The sequence below is a fragment of the Megalops cyprinoides genome, chromosome 8 (genome assembly GCF_013368585.1).
Source record: "Megalops cyprinoides isolate fMegCyp1 chromosome 8, fMegCyp1.pri, whole genome shotgun sequence".
NCBI classification, from domain to species: Eukaryota; Metazoa; Chordata; class Actinopteri; order Elopiformes; family Megalopidae; genus Megalops; species Megalops cyprinoides.
The window spans coordinates 38642416-38658493 of NC_050590.1; the positions used below are offsets into that span (position 1 = coordinate 38642416).

The following is a 16078-nucleotide window of genomic DNA, read 5'->3' on the forward strand; positions in this document are numbered from 1 at the left end:
CATATTTTGCAAATTGCATCTGTCTTGTCAAATTTTCCGTCTGTCTTGAAAAATCCGAAGTGCCGCCAAACATTTAATTTGTAGCAATTTGGTGGAATGTGTTGCTCTTCCTCCTCCATGACAATCTGTGACTCGCCCGGACACACCTCGTGCAAGACTTGGTCGAGGGACTTGACAAGAAGTGACAGCAGTGGAGAGAGAGAGAGCGCGCTTGAGAAACAGTTTAGAGAGGAGGAATGTGGCGTCAGATTTATGTCAGAAGTCGCGAGCGCAGAAAACGTTCTCACAAGCGCAGGAAACATGCTCGCAAGTGCTTGCGAGCGCATAAAATTAATTAAGGTTCAAAGTCAATTAAGGTTCAAAGAGGTTGTGTGGGTGTGATTGCGTTGAAAGTCACCAATCATAAGAGGGCCAGCGCCTCCCTTGGTTTCCGCCCCAAATTGTCAAAAAACTCAGCGTATGCCCTCTAGTGCTTGCCAAGCAGAAATTCTCTCGCGCATGGTGGCTCCTTTGTGTGTGAGCATGTTTTCTGCCCTCACGAGCATGTTTCCTGCGCTCGCGACTTTTGACATAAATCTGACACCATAGAGGAATCAATCTAAATATAAAATTATTGGTCACATTTCTAAATAATAAAGACATTGGGCCTCTACTAATAATTATATATACATAAATCGGATTTTACCGATGGAAAGATGTTAGAAACAATGCATCCCAAGTTCATCTCAAATTGTAACCGGTGCACACTTTTTTAATCGGGGCAATTGCATTGTGAAATTTTAGATCTTGGCCACAGTGTTCTTTGCCGTGCTTTTCGTTTTTGTGCCCCGCCATCATATTTTCTTTTTGACATTTTGCTACCATGCTGTCCAGTAGCAGTGATGTATTATTTGAAAACCAAATTGATCTTATGAACCTGGCCACATCTACCCAATCAACTGCTTAATGTTTTAAATGTTTCTTATGGGCCAATAGAGCTCAAGTTTTTTTTTTTTCCTCTGAAGTAAATTTAAATAATTAACCTTTAGCGCGTACGGTCACACTGGTGTGATTTGCCGTTTAGTGCCTATGCTAAAACCGGTGCGATTAGAACACTATCTTGGAAAAATTGTAGCTAATTTTATCTTTGAGGAAACATTTATTTAACGTTAAAAATATAGCGAATGCTAACTGAAAACTATGAGAAGCTTAATGCTGATGAAAACGTAACACAACATACGCTACATTGCATAAAAATAAGTTACTGCGAAAGGGTTAAAAATAGTCTGGCCAATCCAGGGCCCTTGCACACGTGGGGCCCCTAGGCTACAGCCTAGGTCAGCCTGTGCATTAATCTGTGCCTGCACATGACTTAGAGTGGAGGCTGAACTCAGCGACTATTTCGGCTTATAATTTAAAATCTGTATTTTTTAAAACCTGGCAGTCGAGTCCTCCCGCTGTTCGGTCCCATACTTTTGAACGGGGGTAAATTTTTGAGCAATTTTTAAAAATATAATTTAAACTATAAAAGTATAAAATTATAAAAGTACAAGCACATACAAGGATATTAGTCAAAGTCAAAGTCAACTTTATTGTCAATTCTCCAATATGCACAGGACATACAGAGGATTGAAACTGTGTTTCTCTCAGGCCATTGGTAACAATACAACAGTTAGACGTAACACAGTGACACAGAGACAAGAACAAGAATTTCACAGATATACAATAAACACAAATGGCTCAATAACACAAACATAAATAAAAATGTGTGACTTTTGTGACAGAAACAAGCTACAAATATTTACAACAAGGGCATCAAGGCACATAGTAGGTTTAAAAAAATATAAAAATATAAATGTAAATTCCACAGGATGGTATAAGAAAGTGGAGAGTGGTTCATAGTGCAACAGCTGATGTAGACTGTTATATAGTACAGTGACTGTGCAGATCTGTGTGATTTTGTGCATGATTAATGTTGGGAGTAGGAATGGGTGGAGAATAGTCCAGACTTCAGTATGGGGGGGGGGGGGTCAAAGTTCAGTTCTGTGTTGGAGCAGATGGCTGAGGGAGGGAAGAGAGTTCAACTTCCTGACAGCCTGGTGGATGAAGCTGTCCCTCAACCTTGAGGTACGGGCCTGGAGGCTTCTGAATCTCCTCCCCGATGGGAGGGGACTGAAGAGCGTGTGCGATGGATGAGTGGGGTCACCAGCAATGCTCTGTGCTTTATGGGCTAGGCGTGTGTTGTAGATGTCCAGGAGGGAGGGGAGTGAGGCACCAGAGATCTTTTCTGCTGCATCCACTATGCGCTGCAGGGTTCTCCTGTTGGCGGTGGTGCAGCTTCCAAACCACACAGTGATGCAGCTGGTAAGGATGCTCTCAATGGTGCCAGAGTAGAAAGAGCACATGATGGGAACTGGGGCTCTGGCTCTCCTCAGTTTGCGGAGGAAGTAGAGGCATTGCTGAGCTTTCTTGGCCAGTGATGTGGAGTTGACCAGGAGAGGTCCTCTGTTATGTGCACACCCAGAAACTTGGTGCTGCTCACCCTCTCCACAGCTGCATCATTGATGGTCAGCGGATTATGCTCACCTCTGTCCTGTAGTTAGCCTCATGTTTGTTGGTGATGAGACCCACCACAGTTGTCATCCACAAACTTGATGAAGATGTTGGAGCTATACTTTGTTATGCAGTCATGGGTCAGCAACATAAAGAGAAGGGGGCTAAGCACACATCCCTGAGGGGCCCCAGTGTTCAGTATGATGTTGCTGGATGTGTGGTTGCCGACCCGAACTGCCTGTGGTCTTCCAATGAGAGAGTCCAGTAACCAGTTGCATAGTGAGGTGCTAAGGCCCAGGTGATCCAGTTTCTGAATTAACTGCATGGGGATGATTGTGTTGAATGCTGAGCTGAAGTCTATGAACAGCATTCTCACATATGAGTCCTCCTTCTCCAGATGGGTGAGGGCTGAGTGGATAGCAGTGGAGATTGCATCATCTGTGGACCGGTTGGCTTGATATGCAAACTGGAATGGGTCCAGGGAGGGAGGGAGGGAGGATGGATGAAATGTGTCGCATGACTAACTGTTCGAAGCACTTCATTAAGATGGGCATCAGTGCAACAGGGCGGTAGTCATTGAAGCTGGATGGAGATGGTTTCTTTGGCACAGGTATTATTGTGGTTGCTTTGAAGCAGGTAGGGACGACTGCCTGGCTCAGGGAGGTGTTGAAGATGTCTGTAAAAACACCTTTGTGGGCATTGATTCTGGAGAGGGAGGTCTTCACGCTGGCTGGGGATAGGCACAAGACATGGTCGTCAGGAGGGGGTGGTGATTTGTGTGCTTCAAAGCGTGCAAAGAAGTTATTGAGGTTGTTTAGCAGAGAGATGTTGCTGTCACAGGTCCGTGGTGGGGGCTTATAATCTGTGATGGACTGGATCCCCTGCCACAGGCTCCTTGTGTCTCTGCTGTCACTGAAGTTCTGTGCTAACTTCTGTGTGAACTGCTTTTTGGCTTTCCTGAAGCTGCGAGACAGGTTGGCTCTGGCTGTTCTCAGTGCAGCATCATCACCGGCTCTGAAGGCAGCATTTCGGGCCCTCAATAGCCTGGGGACCTCTCGTGTCAGCCATGGCTTCTGCTTAGCCCGTGTGGAGATGGTTTTGGTTCCAGTAACATCATCAATGCGTTTGGTGATGTAGGCTGTAACTGTCTCTGTGTAGTCCTCAATGTTGATGTGTTGGTTGTAGGTGGCTGCCTGTCTGAACATGCCCCAGTCCGTGGTGGCAAAGCAGTCCTGCAGTGCTGAGGAGGCACCCTCTGGCCACACTCTGATCTGCCTCTGAACTGGTTTGGTGACTTTCACCCGTGGTCTGTATGCTGGCATTAGCATAACCGTGATGTGGTCAGAGAGGCCAAGGTGGGGGAGGGGTGGGGCTCTATATGCTCCTCTATGTGTTGTGTAGACCAGGTCCAAAGTGTTATTTCCCCATGTTGGAAAGTTAATGTGTTGATGTATATTTGGAAACACAGTCTTAGGGTCTGCATGATTGAAATCTCCAGCTAAGATGAGAAATCCCTCTGGGTGGGTTGTCTGTTCTTCGCTGATGGCCTGGTAGAGCTCACTGATTGCCCCGTTCTTGTCGCTGTTGTTAGAACTGGGGGGAATGTAAACAGCAACTAGCAGGATGGCTGTGAATTCCCTCGGCAGGTAGAATGGATGGCACTTGACAATCGTAAACTCCGCCAGGGGTGAACAAAATCTGCAGACCACTGTGGCATCACGATACCATGCATCATTGATGTAAACACAGACCCCGCCACTGCGGGTCTTACCGTTCTCAACCAGGGCTCTGTCTGCTCGATAGCATGTTAGCTGGTCAAGTTGAATGGCGGAGTCCGGTACGTTGTTGTTGAGCTACGTTTCAGTGAATACAAAAACACAGCACTCTCTCATGGCTCACTGCAAAAATCTCAGAAGCCGTATGTGGTCCATTTTATTGTCTAAAGAGCGTACGTTGGCGAGGAGGATGGTTGGAATAGTCGGTTTGTATGGGCTAGCTGCTACCTTGACTCGGGTACCTCCGCGCTTGCCCCTCTTCTGCTTTCTCTCACACTGCCTACGATGCCTCCTCTCCGGGTGGGGAGTCGCAGTCAAGGCCGGTGATGTGGTAGGCCAGCGGAGTAAACCATGTCTCTGAAGTTCCTCAGAATATGTGGTGTTTAATTTCCAAATTCCAGATGTGCCGATGTCTAGCAAATCCTTCCGGTTGTAAATTCACCTTGTGTTGAACAAACATAACGTACGCTGAAAAAAAACACGCCAACTTGCACGAGAATAAACATGAAAACGCTGTTCTTTCGGGACAGAGAGGAATTGCTGCGTTTGCACGCGCTGCCATTTTATCATCAACATTAGTTCAGATACTAACCAACTTCCATGCTTTGTTAGCTAATATAACTACATGGGCTGTTAGCAGAATTCTTGTAATTGGAATTATAACACTAGAATAATTTATTATGAAGTCATAACCAAATTCTAGAACAGCAGGTATGCTTGAGCTGAGGGGGGCATTTGGAAATATTTTATAACTTATGTGTGAAAAGGTTAATATCACTATTGGAGTTGCTGTCTGCCTTCTCATTTCTCTTAACTGTGCATATATGCATGCATTTGCATGTATGTACGTGAGCACATGTCCAAAGCTTTTGTATGTGTTTGTCTTTTGGCCCGTCCCCCTCTCCCCCCTTCCTTTCTGTCTAACGTGGCTGAAGTCTGCGACTAATTAGGGTAATAACATATAAACCATTTATAGCTTAGACGAAGACATTGTGAGAATCTACACAATTTTTCCTACATTTCAATGTATAATTTATGCATCTATAGCAAGAATTCAAGGAGATACGGCTGTGTAAAAAACTTACTGTTCAAAGCCTCGAGTAAAGTGTCTTTCCCGTTCTTTGTTGCACACCTGTGCCTGATTGGTTGCTTGGCAACATTACAAAACAAACTGTCATTTGACAGCAGCTGTTTCTGAATGGCTCTGTTGCAATAATTTAAATATCAACTGTTACACTGGTCAGAGTGAGGGGATACCAAAGACTGAGTAAAGGCTCATAATTCAAAAACCATACTTCACAGAGACAGCTGATGTCAAATGAGGTTTTATAGGGTTTTTCTTGCTATGTACCCACGTCTTTGTGTTTTGGTTGTCAGGCTCAAGACAAGGGCTGACGAAGATAGCTAGCTAAAGAAAAAGGGCTGATAACCGAAACATGAAGATATGGGTTCATAGCAAGAAACACCCTATAAACCCATAGACTATATCAGGGGTATCCGCAAAGGGCCACCTTGGCTTTTGCCAGCAGGTGCTAATGTTAGCTAGGTTAGTTAGCTAACGTTAGCACCCACTGGCGCCAAACTTTGTTCTTTTCATTTGTTTAAGAATTGTAACTTACCTCATCAACTGCAGCCATTTTCTCTTCTCTTTCCCTTTGCAAGTAAAGTGGTACAATGACAATTTAATACTTTTTTTTGGACTTAGATCTATTCAAACAACAAAGGGCACAGCACTGTGACATATTGAAAAGATGAGAGCCTCAGCCAACGCAGTAGAGGCTTGGACCCGGAAACAGTATTATCGGAAGGTCGATATGTCTTAACACATCACGTCTTAACAATCAGATACTACTCCACACAGGAACGCAAGAACATTTGGAATGTTGCCAAGCAACCAATTTGCTAATTTGCCAATTCAAAACCAGCTGTCATTTAACATCAGCTGTCTCTGACTTTGTACAGCAATTTAAATATCAAATATTAATCTGGTTAGAGTGAGGGGATACCAAACACCAAACAAAGGCTCATATCCCAAAAACTGTACATCACAACTCTTAGATGAAGACATTGTGAGAATCTGCACAAGTGTACCTCTGTTTTGTTGTATAATTTATGCATGTAGTGCAGAGATACAGCAGTTCCAACTGAAGAGTGCAGATCTATGTTTTTCAATGGGGGTAAAATTAAGCCTTGGTTTGGTGTCTGTAGCATGACCAGTTTAGGCACTGTTAGAGCTAGAAGAAGAATAAATAATAGTAATAATAATCAGGCAACCACACTAATGAATTCTGGAAATTAGTGCACCAATGTGTGTCCTGAAAGCACAAATGTGAAATAAGATTCAGTAAAACTAATAACCAGTGAACATTAAACGTAAGCTCAGAATGATTTTTGAAATAATTTTGGTCAATCTAAGATGTGATTAATTTCAACAGATTCTACGGCTGTGTTCCAATACTAAGTCAGTTGACTGCTGCCTGCATCTTTAGAAGTGAGCTCCCTTATAAGGTAGCATCCTAACAGAAAAGGAACCTCAAAAGGCAACGAAATTGGGACACACTTTGAAGGCAGGATGACGTCATAGATTGTTTGCGTCCCTGGAGAGAAAATTAGTTTAACGTTCGTGTAACTAGCCACTAGATCAGTTACTTTAATTTAATCAGATTATCATGTTAAGTATTTATCGTGTTAAGTATTTAAGTTAAGTAGTAGCTGTAAAAGGCTTCACCTTTGTTCGATGGACAACTAAACTACCACTATGTTAGCTAGATAGCTAGCTTGTTCTATTTGAAAGTAAAGTGATTACTAGCAAGCTAGCTAGCAAGTTCACAGAAAGCTCACTGAGGTTTAAAAGCATTATGTACATTATTTCAGTGTATTAAATAATTAGAATGTATTTTTTAGAAATAACCGCTACAAATTATTGAGTTCACTGTATACGACATTTATAATGAGCTCCTCTGCTACCACTGCATCTACTGCTGTGTTGTTTTCAGCCGCCATAAATTTAATGGAAGTGCGAAGCCTGAGGTAATCGCAAAGATGTATGGGATATCCTACCTGGTTAAGGATGCATTGGATGCTGCCTTCAAATTTAACCGAAATAAGGCACCTTAGAAGAACGCATTTTTGTTGACTTTGGGTTGGGACATGCCTACTAAGGACAAGTGTGCAAAATAGTGAAAATGCTGCCTTATAAGGCAGCTGAATTCGAATTGGGACACAGCCTATGTGTTGCCAAAGCTTTATGTAGACAATAATATTGTAAATGTTTTCCAATATAAAATAACACCATCATAGATATCATCATCATCAGATACATAATGAAAACATTAGAATTTGGATGCATTTTTTAACCAGAAATATTGAATCTGAGGGGGGCATCTGTGAACTAGATTCAGGAGAAGGTTGCTGTCACAGTAGTGTGGCGGTAAGAACACAGGAGTCAGGTTTCTGGTTCAGAACTTTATTGAGGGGTTGCAAGTAAATGTAGTTGGCAATCTGAGTGTGTGTGTGTGTGTGTATGTGAGATTTCCTGCACGGGAATGAGCAGGAGCAAGGAATTATGTGAGTACAGTCACGCATGTGAACAATTCACACAAATGAAGACATTGCAGTTGGAATTATAACACTAAAATAATGGAATGGAAGCACACAAATGTGACTTCACTAAACCTACAGACTTTGTACTGCTATGCGTTCATGAATATCTTCTGCATGCAGTTTTTTATGCTACTCTTGGTTAAGCAGCGTAGCACTTCTGTCACAGCACACAATTCAGCTGTGCACTAGTAACGGCTAGTTTGCCTTATGCTTAAGGGGCCGCCACCTTATGCTACTGCGAATGCACAAGAACACTAACAATGGGACATGGTTCTGTCTGCAACTGCGATGAGGTCCTACGTGTGCATTGCACCTCATGCATGCAGAGGAATTGCTAATGCTAGCTAGCTTGACTGACAGTAGAATAATCTTTTCATCTGCTGTTTACTCCGCAACAGTGTAGTCTACTTTATATACAATGTGCAATGCTAACAGATTGTCTTCCACAAATAAACACTTCGTTTCGGGACAAATAACAGATGAACACAATTATAATTGTAGTGCACACACAATATATATTCAACAAGGGTGCATATCATCCTTTTCTCTCTACAAACAATTATAACATAACCAGTTTTATGGAAGGCAAGACACTTACCATAGATGTGTAATGGGTGGTATCTTGCTGCGTTGTGTATTAGACGTTACGTGGGTTGGCGAGCGAGCAAGTTTCGAACCAAGGTTCTCACTGCTCGCTGCCAACCCCTTAAAGACAGCACCGTTGCCAGTTGAGCTAAAGGTAAATTGCCTTTAGCCTGTCGGCAACAACACTACTTAACCAGGTCACGGGAGAGGGACATAGCCCCTGCAACCGTTTGGCTACCTGCTACCCGCTACCTAAGGGTTTACGCAGGACTCACACACGCTAATCACTTCAGCTCTGCTACAGATGCACACAACAACACAACAGTTTGTCCCCAAGAGTTTGGTGTCCCCAGTTCTTCACCCCACAGGAATTGGTGCAATGATCGTCTAGCACTTGGTTATGTTGCCACATTCTTCGCACTAGGAGCTCAGTGTCTGGGTAGGTTACTTGCAGCAGGTAGGTGTCCTGCCGCCCCATGAGGAGGAGGTTAGGGGTAACATCTGGCTGATCCGGACGTACCCCAATGGTTTTGAGTTGAGGATGCCTTCAACCTCCACCAGCACTGATTGAAGGACTTCCTCAGATACAGTCTGAGCCTCGAGAGTGGTCCTCAGAGCGTTCTTCAGTAAATGAACCTCTTGTACCCAGACTCCTCCAAAGTGGGGGACATCCGGTGGGTTGAGCTGGAAATGAATCTTCTGCTTTGCCAGCTGGGTTTGCAGAGTAGGGCTTCCTGCAGCTCCTTCTCCCCTCCCCTGAAGTTGGTGCCCTGGTCAGAGATCACCTTGTATGGTGTTCCTCTGTGGGCAAAAAACCTCCTCAGGGCCATGAGGAATGAATCCACATCAATGCTGTTGACATTGTCAAGATGTACAAGATGTACCTGGTTGTCATGCACTTGAAGATTTTTCCCCACCGTTTCTCTATGCAACATCCAACCTTGACTTGGTATGGCTTGAAGCCCATGGAGTAGAAGGTTTGTGTGAAGAGTCACAGGTGAGCAGGGGATAGGTCCACCCTATTCGAACAACTGGCTTTGCTTGCCAATGCTGACATTTCACACAGCTGTGCTGGTGGCACCAAATGGACTCCCTTCCCCGCAGGATCCAGTAGTTGCGCCGGATCTCTGCAAAGACTCCGGGTCGTGATGACAGAGCAGGTCATTGTGATGCTGAATGATGAGCTTTGTCACCGAGTTCCCTGGGTCAAGTACAATCAGGTGCATGACCTCCATGTCCACATGCTGCTCTGCCAAAGTCGCCCTCCTAGGCGAATGAGTTTGAGGGACCCATCAGACTCAGGTACAGGGTGATCAGGCTGAGCCTGGCTTTGAGGTAGTTGTGGCTGAGGGTTTACTGGCCTGGCTAGCCACCCCGTGATGGGCCAGCACAGTCACTTCTAGTAGCTCTTGGAAACTACTGAATTGACTGGCATCTGAGAGGGAGGGACTTGTGTTGACCAATACAAGCCCACAGAATAATGTAATCGGTGAGCTCCTGAATTTCAGCCACCCATGTGCCCATGAAGACTTTGAATCCACTGGAGTCTGATTGCAGCTACAAAAGGACAGCTGTAGAGTCTGTCCACAGAGTTGTGCACTGGATCTCAATGGTGAGCTCATTCTGCAACAGTTTGGCAAGCTTGGCCCCGGTTAGGGCAGCACACAGTTCTAGTCAGAGCATTGATGTTGCTTGGGGGCTACCTGAGACCTGGCCATCAAGAGGATGATCTCCACCTGGCCCTAGTCATCTTCCAAGCGCAGGTATGCCACCGAGCTGTAGGCTCACTCAGAGGCATCACAGAAGGTTTGGACTTCTCTCCTGACTGATGGGGTGTCTTTCTTTGCGGACACATAACATCAGGGAAGGCTAATCTAAGTCAGGTTTACTAACTCTCCTTCCCAGGTTTCCCAGGCTCTCAGCAGGTCTCCTGGGAGTAGGGGGTCATCCCAACCATTTTCTTTGTCCCACAGCTGCTGGACCAGGACCTTTGCTCAGGTTTTGAAGGGAATAAAGTACCCCACGGGGTGTACTGGCTAGTGAGCACCCTGTAGATGTTGTGCATTGTGGGAACCATATAGTTGACCAGACAATGTTTGTATCCAAAGGTGTCACACTGGCAGTTCCAGTGCAGACCCAGTGTTAGTTCCTGTAAGTGTGTGCAGTTCTGTGAAAGCCAGAGCTCACTGCTCTCTGCGCACACGGTTGAGTGACTGCAGCGGGAGTCCTCGGAGGTGCACATACACTATATGGACAAAAGTATTTGGACACCTGACCATTACATTGTAATGACATTGTATTCAAATACATATACTTTAATATGGAGTTGGTCCCCCTTTTGCAGCTATAACAGCTTCCACTCTTCTTGGAAGGCTTTCCACAAGATTTTGGAGTGTTTCTGTGGGAATTTGTGCCCATTCATTCTGTAGAGCATTTATGAGGTCAGGCACTGATGTTGGACGAGAAGGCCTGGCTCGCAATCTCCATTCCAGTTCATCCCAAAGGTGCTCCATGGGGTTGAGGTCAGGGCTCTGTGTGGGCCAGTCAAGTTCTTCCACACCGAGCTCATCAAACCATGTCTTTATAGTCCTTGCTTTGTGCACTGGGGCACAGTCATGTTGGAATAGAAAAGGGCCTTCCTCAAACTGTTGCCACAAAGTTGGAAGCATAGCATTGTCCAAAATGTCTTGGTATGCTGAAGTATTAAGATTGCCCTTCACTGGAGATAAGGGGCCTAGCCCAAACCCTGAGAAACAGGTGTGGCAAAATACTTTTTTCCATATAGTGTACCTCTTCTGCAGCTTTGCCACTGGATGGGCATGTTCTGACAACACTAGGTGGTCAGCACTGAAGGCCTTCCATATCCAATAGGTCTGTGTTGCCCTGGATGTGGGAGAGATCTGGAATGACACAGCCATAGAGGATATTGACCTCATGCTGGTTTGTGCAGAGGGCCAGATCCTCTGCTTTGCCCTGCAGGTGGAGCTGTTGAGTTGTGGCTGGGAGGAGGATTGTCCACTTGGAGCCATTGGTCAAGCACCACAAACGTCTCTGACCGACCCTTGTGATGCAGGGTAACTTTGATGACCTTAAGCATCGCAGGGCTGTGGCCACTTGGTCGATCCAAGTACAGGGTCTTGATGGCTGAACTTTCCAAGCATGTCTTTTCCCTGGACCTCTGGTTCACATCATGGAGTACCTGCAGGTGTTTGCCATTACAGGTACTGCAGGGCTTCTTCAGAGTTCACTGCGAAGCCTGATGAGCGTGAACGCACTGCCAGCTCCACTGTTCTCCTTGATCCAGGCTACCTTCTTGTTCCTGGAGAACTGCTGGAAGGCTGCACACTTGCTGAGGTAGTGCTCTGCATTGTCGCAGTAGGGGCAGTAGGCCTTCCTCCTCCCCCATGGTTTCCCAGCAGGCACCACTGTTGGTACTAGCTTCTGTGGTGCAATGCTGGTGGCGTGGTCAGCTCTGTGCAGGATAGTGGCACCACGGCTGGTGGTCTTTGGTGCAGGTTGCTGCTCCTTCTGTCCAGCTGAGAGGAGCACTCTCCCTGGCTGACAGCAGGCTTCCTTGTGAGAGCGCTTGTGCCTCTTGCTACCTGTGGGGGTGCTGCTGGTAAGGGGAGCAACGGGACTGGTTTGGGCAGGTTTTGACCAGGTGGTGGGGGTGATGTACACAAACAAGGACAAAGGAATGTGGCCCTTTTTATGTGATATAGATGATGGATTACATTTACATAGCACCTTCCAAGATTTTAAGAGCACTTTACAGTGAAAGAGAGGACTCACCTCGACTGCAACTAATGTGTTGTACCTACCTGGGTGGTGCATGGCAGCCATTTTGCACCAGAATATTCACCACATACCATCTGAGGTAGACAGGGAAGGAGTTGTTCAGCCAACTTTGTTGGATAAATTTCCACTGGATTATTTGACGGTCAGGTTGAGAGAGCCAGATTGTGGACTTAGCCAGGACACCAGGGAACCCTCTGCTCTTTGTGAGAAGTGCTGTGGAATCCTTAATGACCACATACAGTCAGGAGCTTAGGTTAACTTCACATCAATCAGACAGCATTTTCTACAGTGCAGTGTCACCATAACCACACTGGGGAATTGGTCTCCTGTTGGGTCCAAAGCGTAGACTGCCACTTACTGGTCCATGAGCACCCCTTCCAGCACCTGGTTTTCCCAGGAGGTCTCCCATCCAAGTACTAACTAGGAGCTCATCCCTGTTTAACTTCGACAGGCAGGAGAGACTTACAGGGTGACATGGCTGCTGACAAATATATAGAATTATACATACTATTTCTTATGATATTTTTCATAGATACATTTATGAATCAATCCTGAGATACTTGGTCATTTAAAGCAGTGGCAGTGTGCTTTTAGACAAGCAGTCACTTAGTTTCTGATCCTGTCTGAAAATGTCGCATGTATTTCACTCTGCATCAACTCCACGCCATTCTTTGATCTCAGGCAAGTCCAAGCCATAATGGCTACACTTGGCAGGCCTTGAAAATCAATCCTGCCAAAACCTGGCCAGGGCTGCTGAAACAGTCTCTTAAATGGGGATACTGGCAGGGCACTAAATTGAGCCAGATTACAGGAATGATTTGACTGGTGATAAAAATGTCTCTTTCAAGCTCTGTCACTCACTCTTTTTCTCTTTCTGACTGCAGTTCTTCATTCTGCTCCTCCTGATCTTCCTCCTGGAGATACTGTCCATCATCTTCTTCTTCGCCTATCAGGATCAGGTAAGACTATTATCATTGCTAATAAAGGTAAGGCATATGTGTTTTACATTCAAGGATCATATATTTTTGAATGATTTTAATAATGCACTTACCTAGAGGTGAATGAGCATAAAGGTTCTGTCAGTCACATGATATAATTATTCTTAAAATAGGTTTTTGGGCCATTTCTCTAAAATTATCTCCATTTAGTTATATATGTAGTTTTTATGGTGTATGTTCTCTATATTAGGTAAAATACATTTCACCTCAGACTGAAGTATTAAGAGGCATGCAACGGCATTGTAGGTGGAGCTGAATTTATAATATCACTTCTAACATTAAAGAACACAAAAAATGAAATCCTTGCAATTCAAACAGCATCACTTAGCAACCAGTAATTCTCTATGCTGTCTGATCACAGTGTGCAGTAAAGCTGACCTCTCTCTAGTGTTAACTGTTCAGCATCAGGTGGCACAGTTGGCCCTCAATCCTGTCCTTCATCTGGGTGAGCTGTACTCCAGTCTGGAGCCCTCATGTTAGTCAAGCAGTGCACTCTATGCCCTTAATTCTTAAAATTAGAGGCCATCTTTTTTCTCCTGGCTTTAATTAGGAGCTAAGTGAAAGTTTTCCACAAACAATGTAAGCTGCAGGGTCTAAGGACAAAGTCTACCTTAAAGTCCCCCCTACCTTGTCAAACACCCAGAAATGTTTTGAAGGAATGATATGTATGCTGCTGTAGTGAGTTGAGAGGAAAGTGCACATTATGTGCTAAGCTGATGCTATTGGCCAAAACTGCAAATGTAGCAGACATTGTCCACTCGCCAGTGCTCCTATCAGTCATATATCATTTCCTACCCTGGCTAGTGCTGCCTTCAGTTGTTTCTCACGATCTTGATCTGTTTAGCTGTATTTAGAGAAGTTTCTTAACTGTAAATTGTGGTGTTCCATGGTTTACGGTTTGCTTGATTTATCAGCAATAGCCTATGCTTTTGATCTGTCATTCGAGGCAATGTCCACTGTGAACACTGACAGCTCCCTGTCTCTGACTGGATATACACTATATGAACAAAAGTATTCGGATGCCTAACCGTTACATTGTAAAGACATTGTATTCAAATACATATACTTTAATATGGAGTTGGTCCCCCTTTTGCAGCTATAACAGCTTCCGCTCTTCTTGGAAGGCTTTCCACAAGATTTTGGAGTGTTTCTGTGGGAATTTGTGCCCATTCAATTCTGTAGAGCATTTATGAGGTCAGGCACTGATGTTGGACAAGAAGGCCTGGCTCACAATCTCCATTCCAGTTCATCCCAAAGGTGCTCCATGGGGTTGAGGTCAGGGCTCTGTGCGGGCCAGTCAAGTTCTTCCACACCGAACTCATCAAACCATGTCTTTATAGTCCTTGCTTTGTGCACTGGGGCACAGTCATGTTGGAATAGAAAAGGGCCTTCCCCAAACTGTTGCCACAAAGTTGGAAGCATAGCATTGTCCAAAATGTCTTGGTATGCTGAAACATTAAGGTTGCCCTTCACTGGAGATAAGGGGCCTAGCCCAAACCCTGAAAAACAGGTGTGTCCAAATACTTTTGTCCATATAGTGTATTTAGCTTACGTTACTTACCTTGATTAATCTAACAGAATACCTTACAAATTTCATTTTAGGGCAAGTATTCTGTAATCTGTAGTGGAATACATATTAAAAGTAACCTTCCCAACCCTGTTGGCCACTGACAGCAGTGGAGATGAGAGTGCGCGCTTGAGAAACAGTTTAGAGAGGACCTAAATATAAAATTATTGGTGACAAATTATTGGTTACATTTTTAAATAATAAAGGCATAGGGCCTCTACTAATAATTATGTATAAATAAATCGGATTTTACAGATGAAAAGCTGTTAGAAAAAATGCATCAGTTCATCCCAAATTGTACCCGGTGCACACATTTTGATCGGGGCAATCGCATCGTGAACTTTTATGAATCTTACCATCCCTACTCTGGATCCTCAACCAAGTTCTTTGCACTAAGCTAGCTCTTGAAACATAGGGTGTGTGTTGCATGCTGTTGAATGTGTCCTGTAACATCTTACATCTTATGTAATCATGGATTCCTTTCCTTTTATTCTGTGGATCAATGTCAATGCAATAAGCAAGTTGGGAGTGGTTATATCTAATATCATGTTCCACTTCCCGCCTGGAAATGTGGAAGTCAGCTCTTTGTGTTTCTATGATCCCCCAAGAGACCTATAGTGTTGATGCATATGCTTGATTGAAAAAAGGGCATACTCACAAAAACCTGAGAGCTGCTACCTAGAGAACAACACACATAGTATATGGCAGGGAATTCAATCTGTCACCAACTACAGGAGAAGCACGAGCAGGACTGAGACCCAAGACACCACCTTATCAGACAACCTCAACAGTTTCTATGTCGGATTCGACAGACTGAACAGAGACACCCCCTCAAAATCCCCCTGTAACCCTGAGGAGACTGCACTTCAGGTGACAATACACAGGTTCTTAGGGCTTTGAAGCAGGTGAATCCCTGCAAGGCAGCAGGACCTGATGGAGTGTGACCAAGAGTCCTGAAGGCCTGTGCTGAACAGCTTGCAGGGGTGTACACAGACATTTTCAACTCCTCTCTCACACAGGAAAAAGTCCCACAATCCTTCAAGTCCTCTGTTATAGTACTGGTCCCTAAAAAATCTAACATATCCCAACTGAATGACTTTAGGCCAGTGGCACTTACACCGGTCGCCGGCACTTACACCGGTTGCCATGAAGTGCCTGGAGAAGCTGGTTCTCCAATCCATAAACTCTGTAGTTCCAGACAGGGTGGACCCCCTACAGTT

General features: G+C 44.7%; 1 protein-coding gene across 2 annotated transcripts in view; it reads left to right on the top strand.

Moving 5' to 3' along the window:
- The window catches only part of tspan4a (tetraspanin 4a), a 116089-nt gene that overhangs the window by 83870 nt on the left and 16141 nt on the right, over positions 1–16078 (top strand). For both annotated transcript variants that reach the window (XM_036535118.1, XM_036535117.1), the window contains one exon: positions 13178–13252. In XM_036535118.1, the coding sequence (XP_036391011.1) occupies positions 13178–13252 (75 nt within the window). The remainder of the gene's footprint in view (positions 1–13177; positions 13253–16078) is intronic.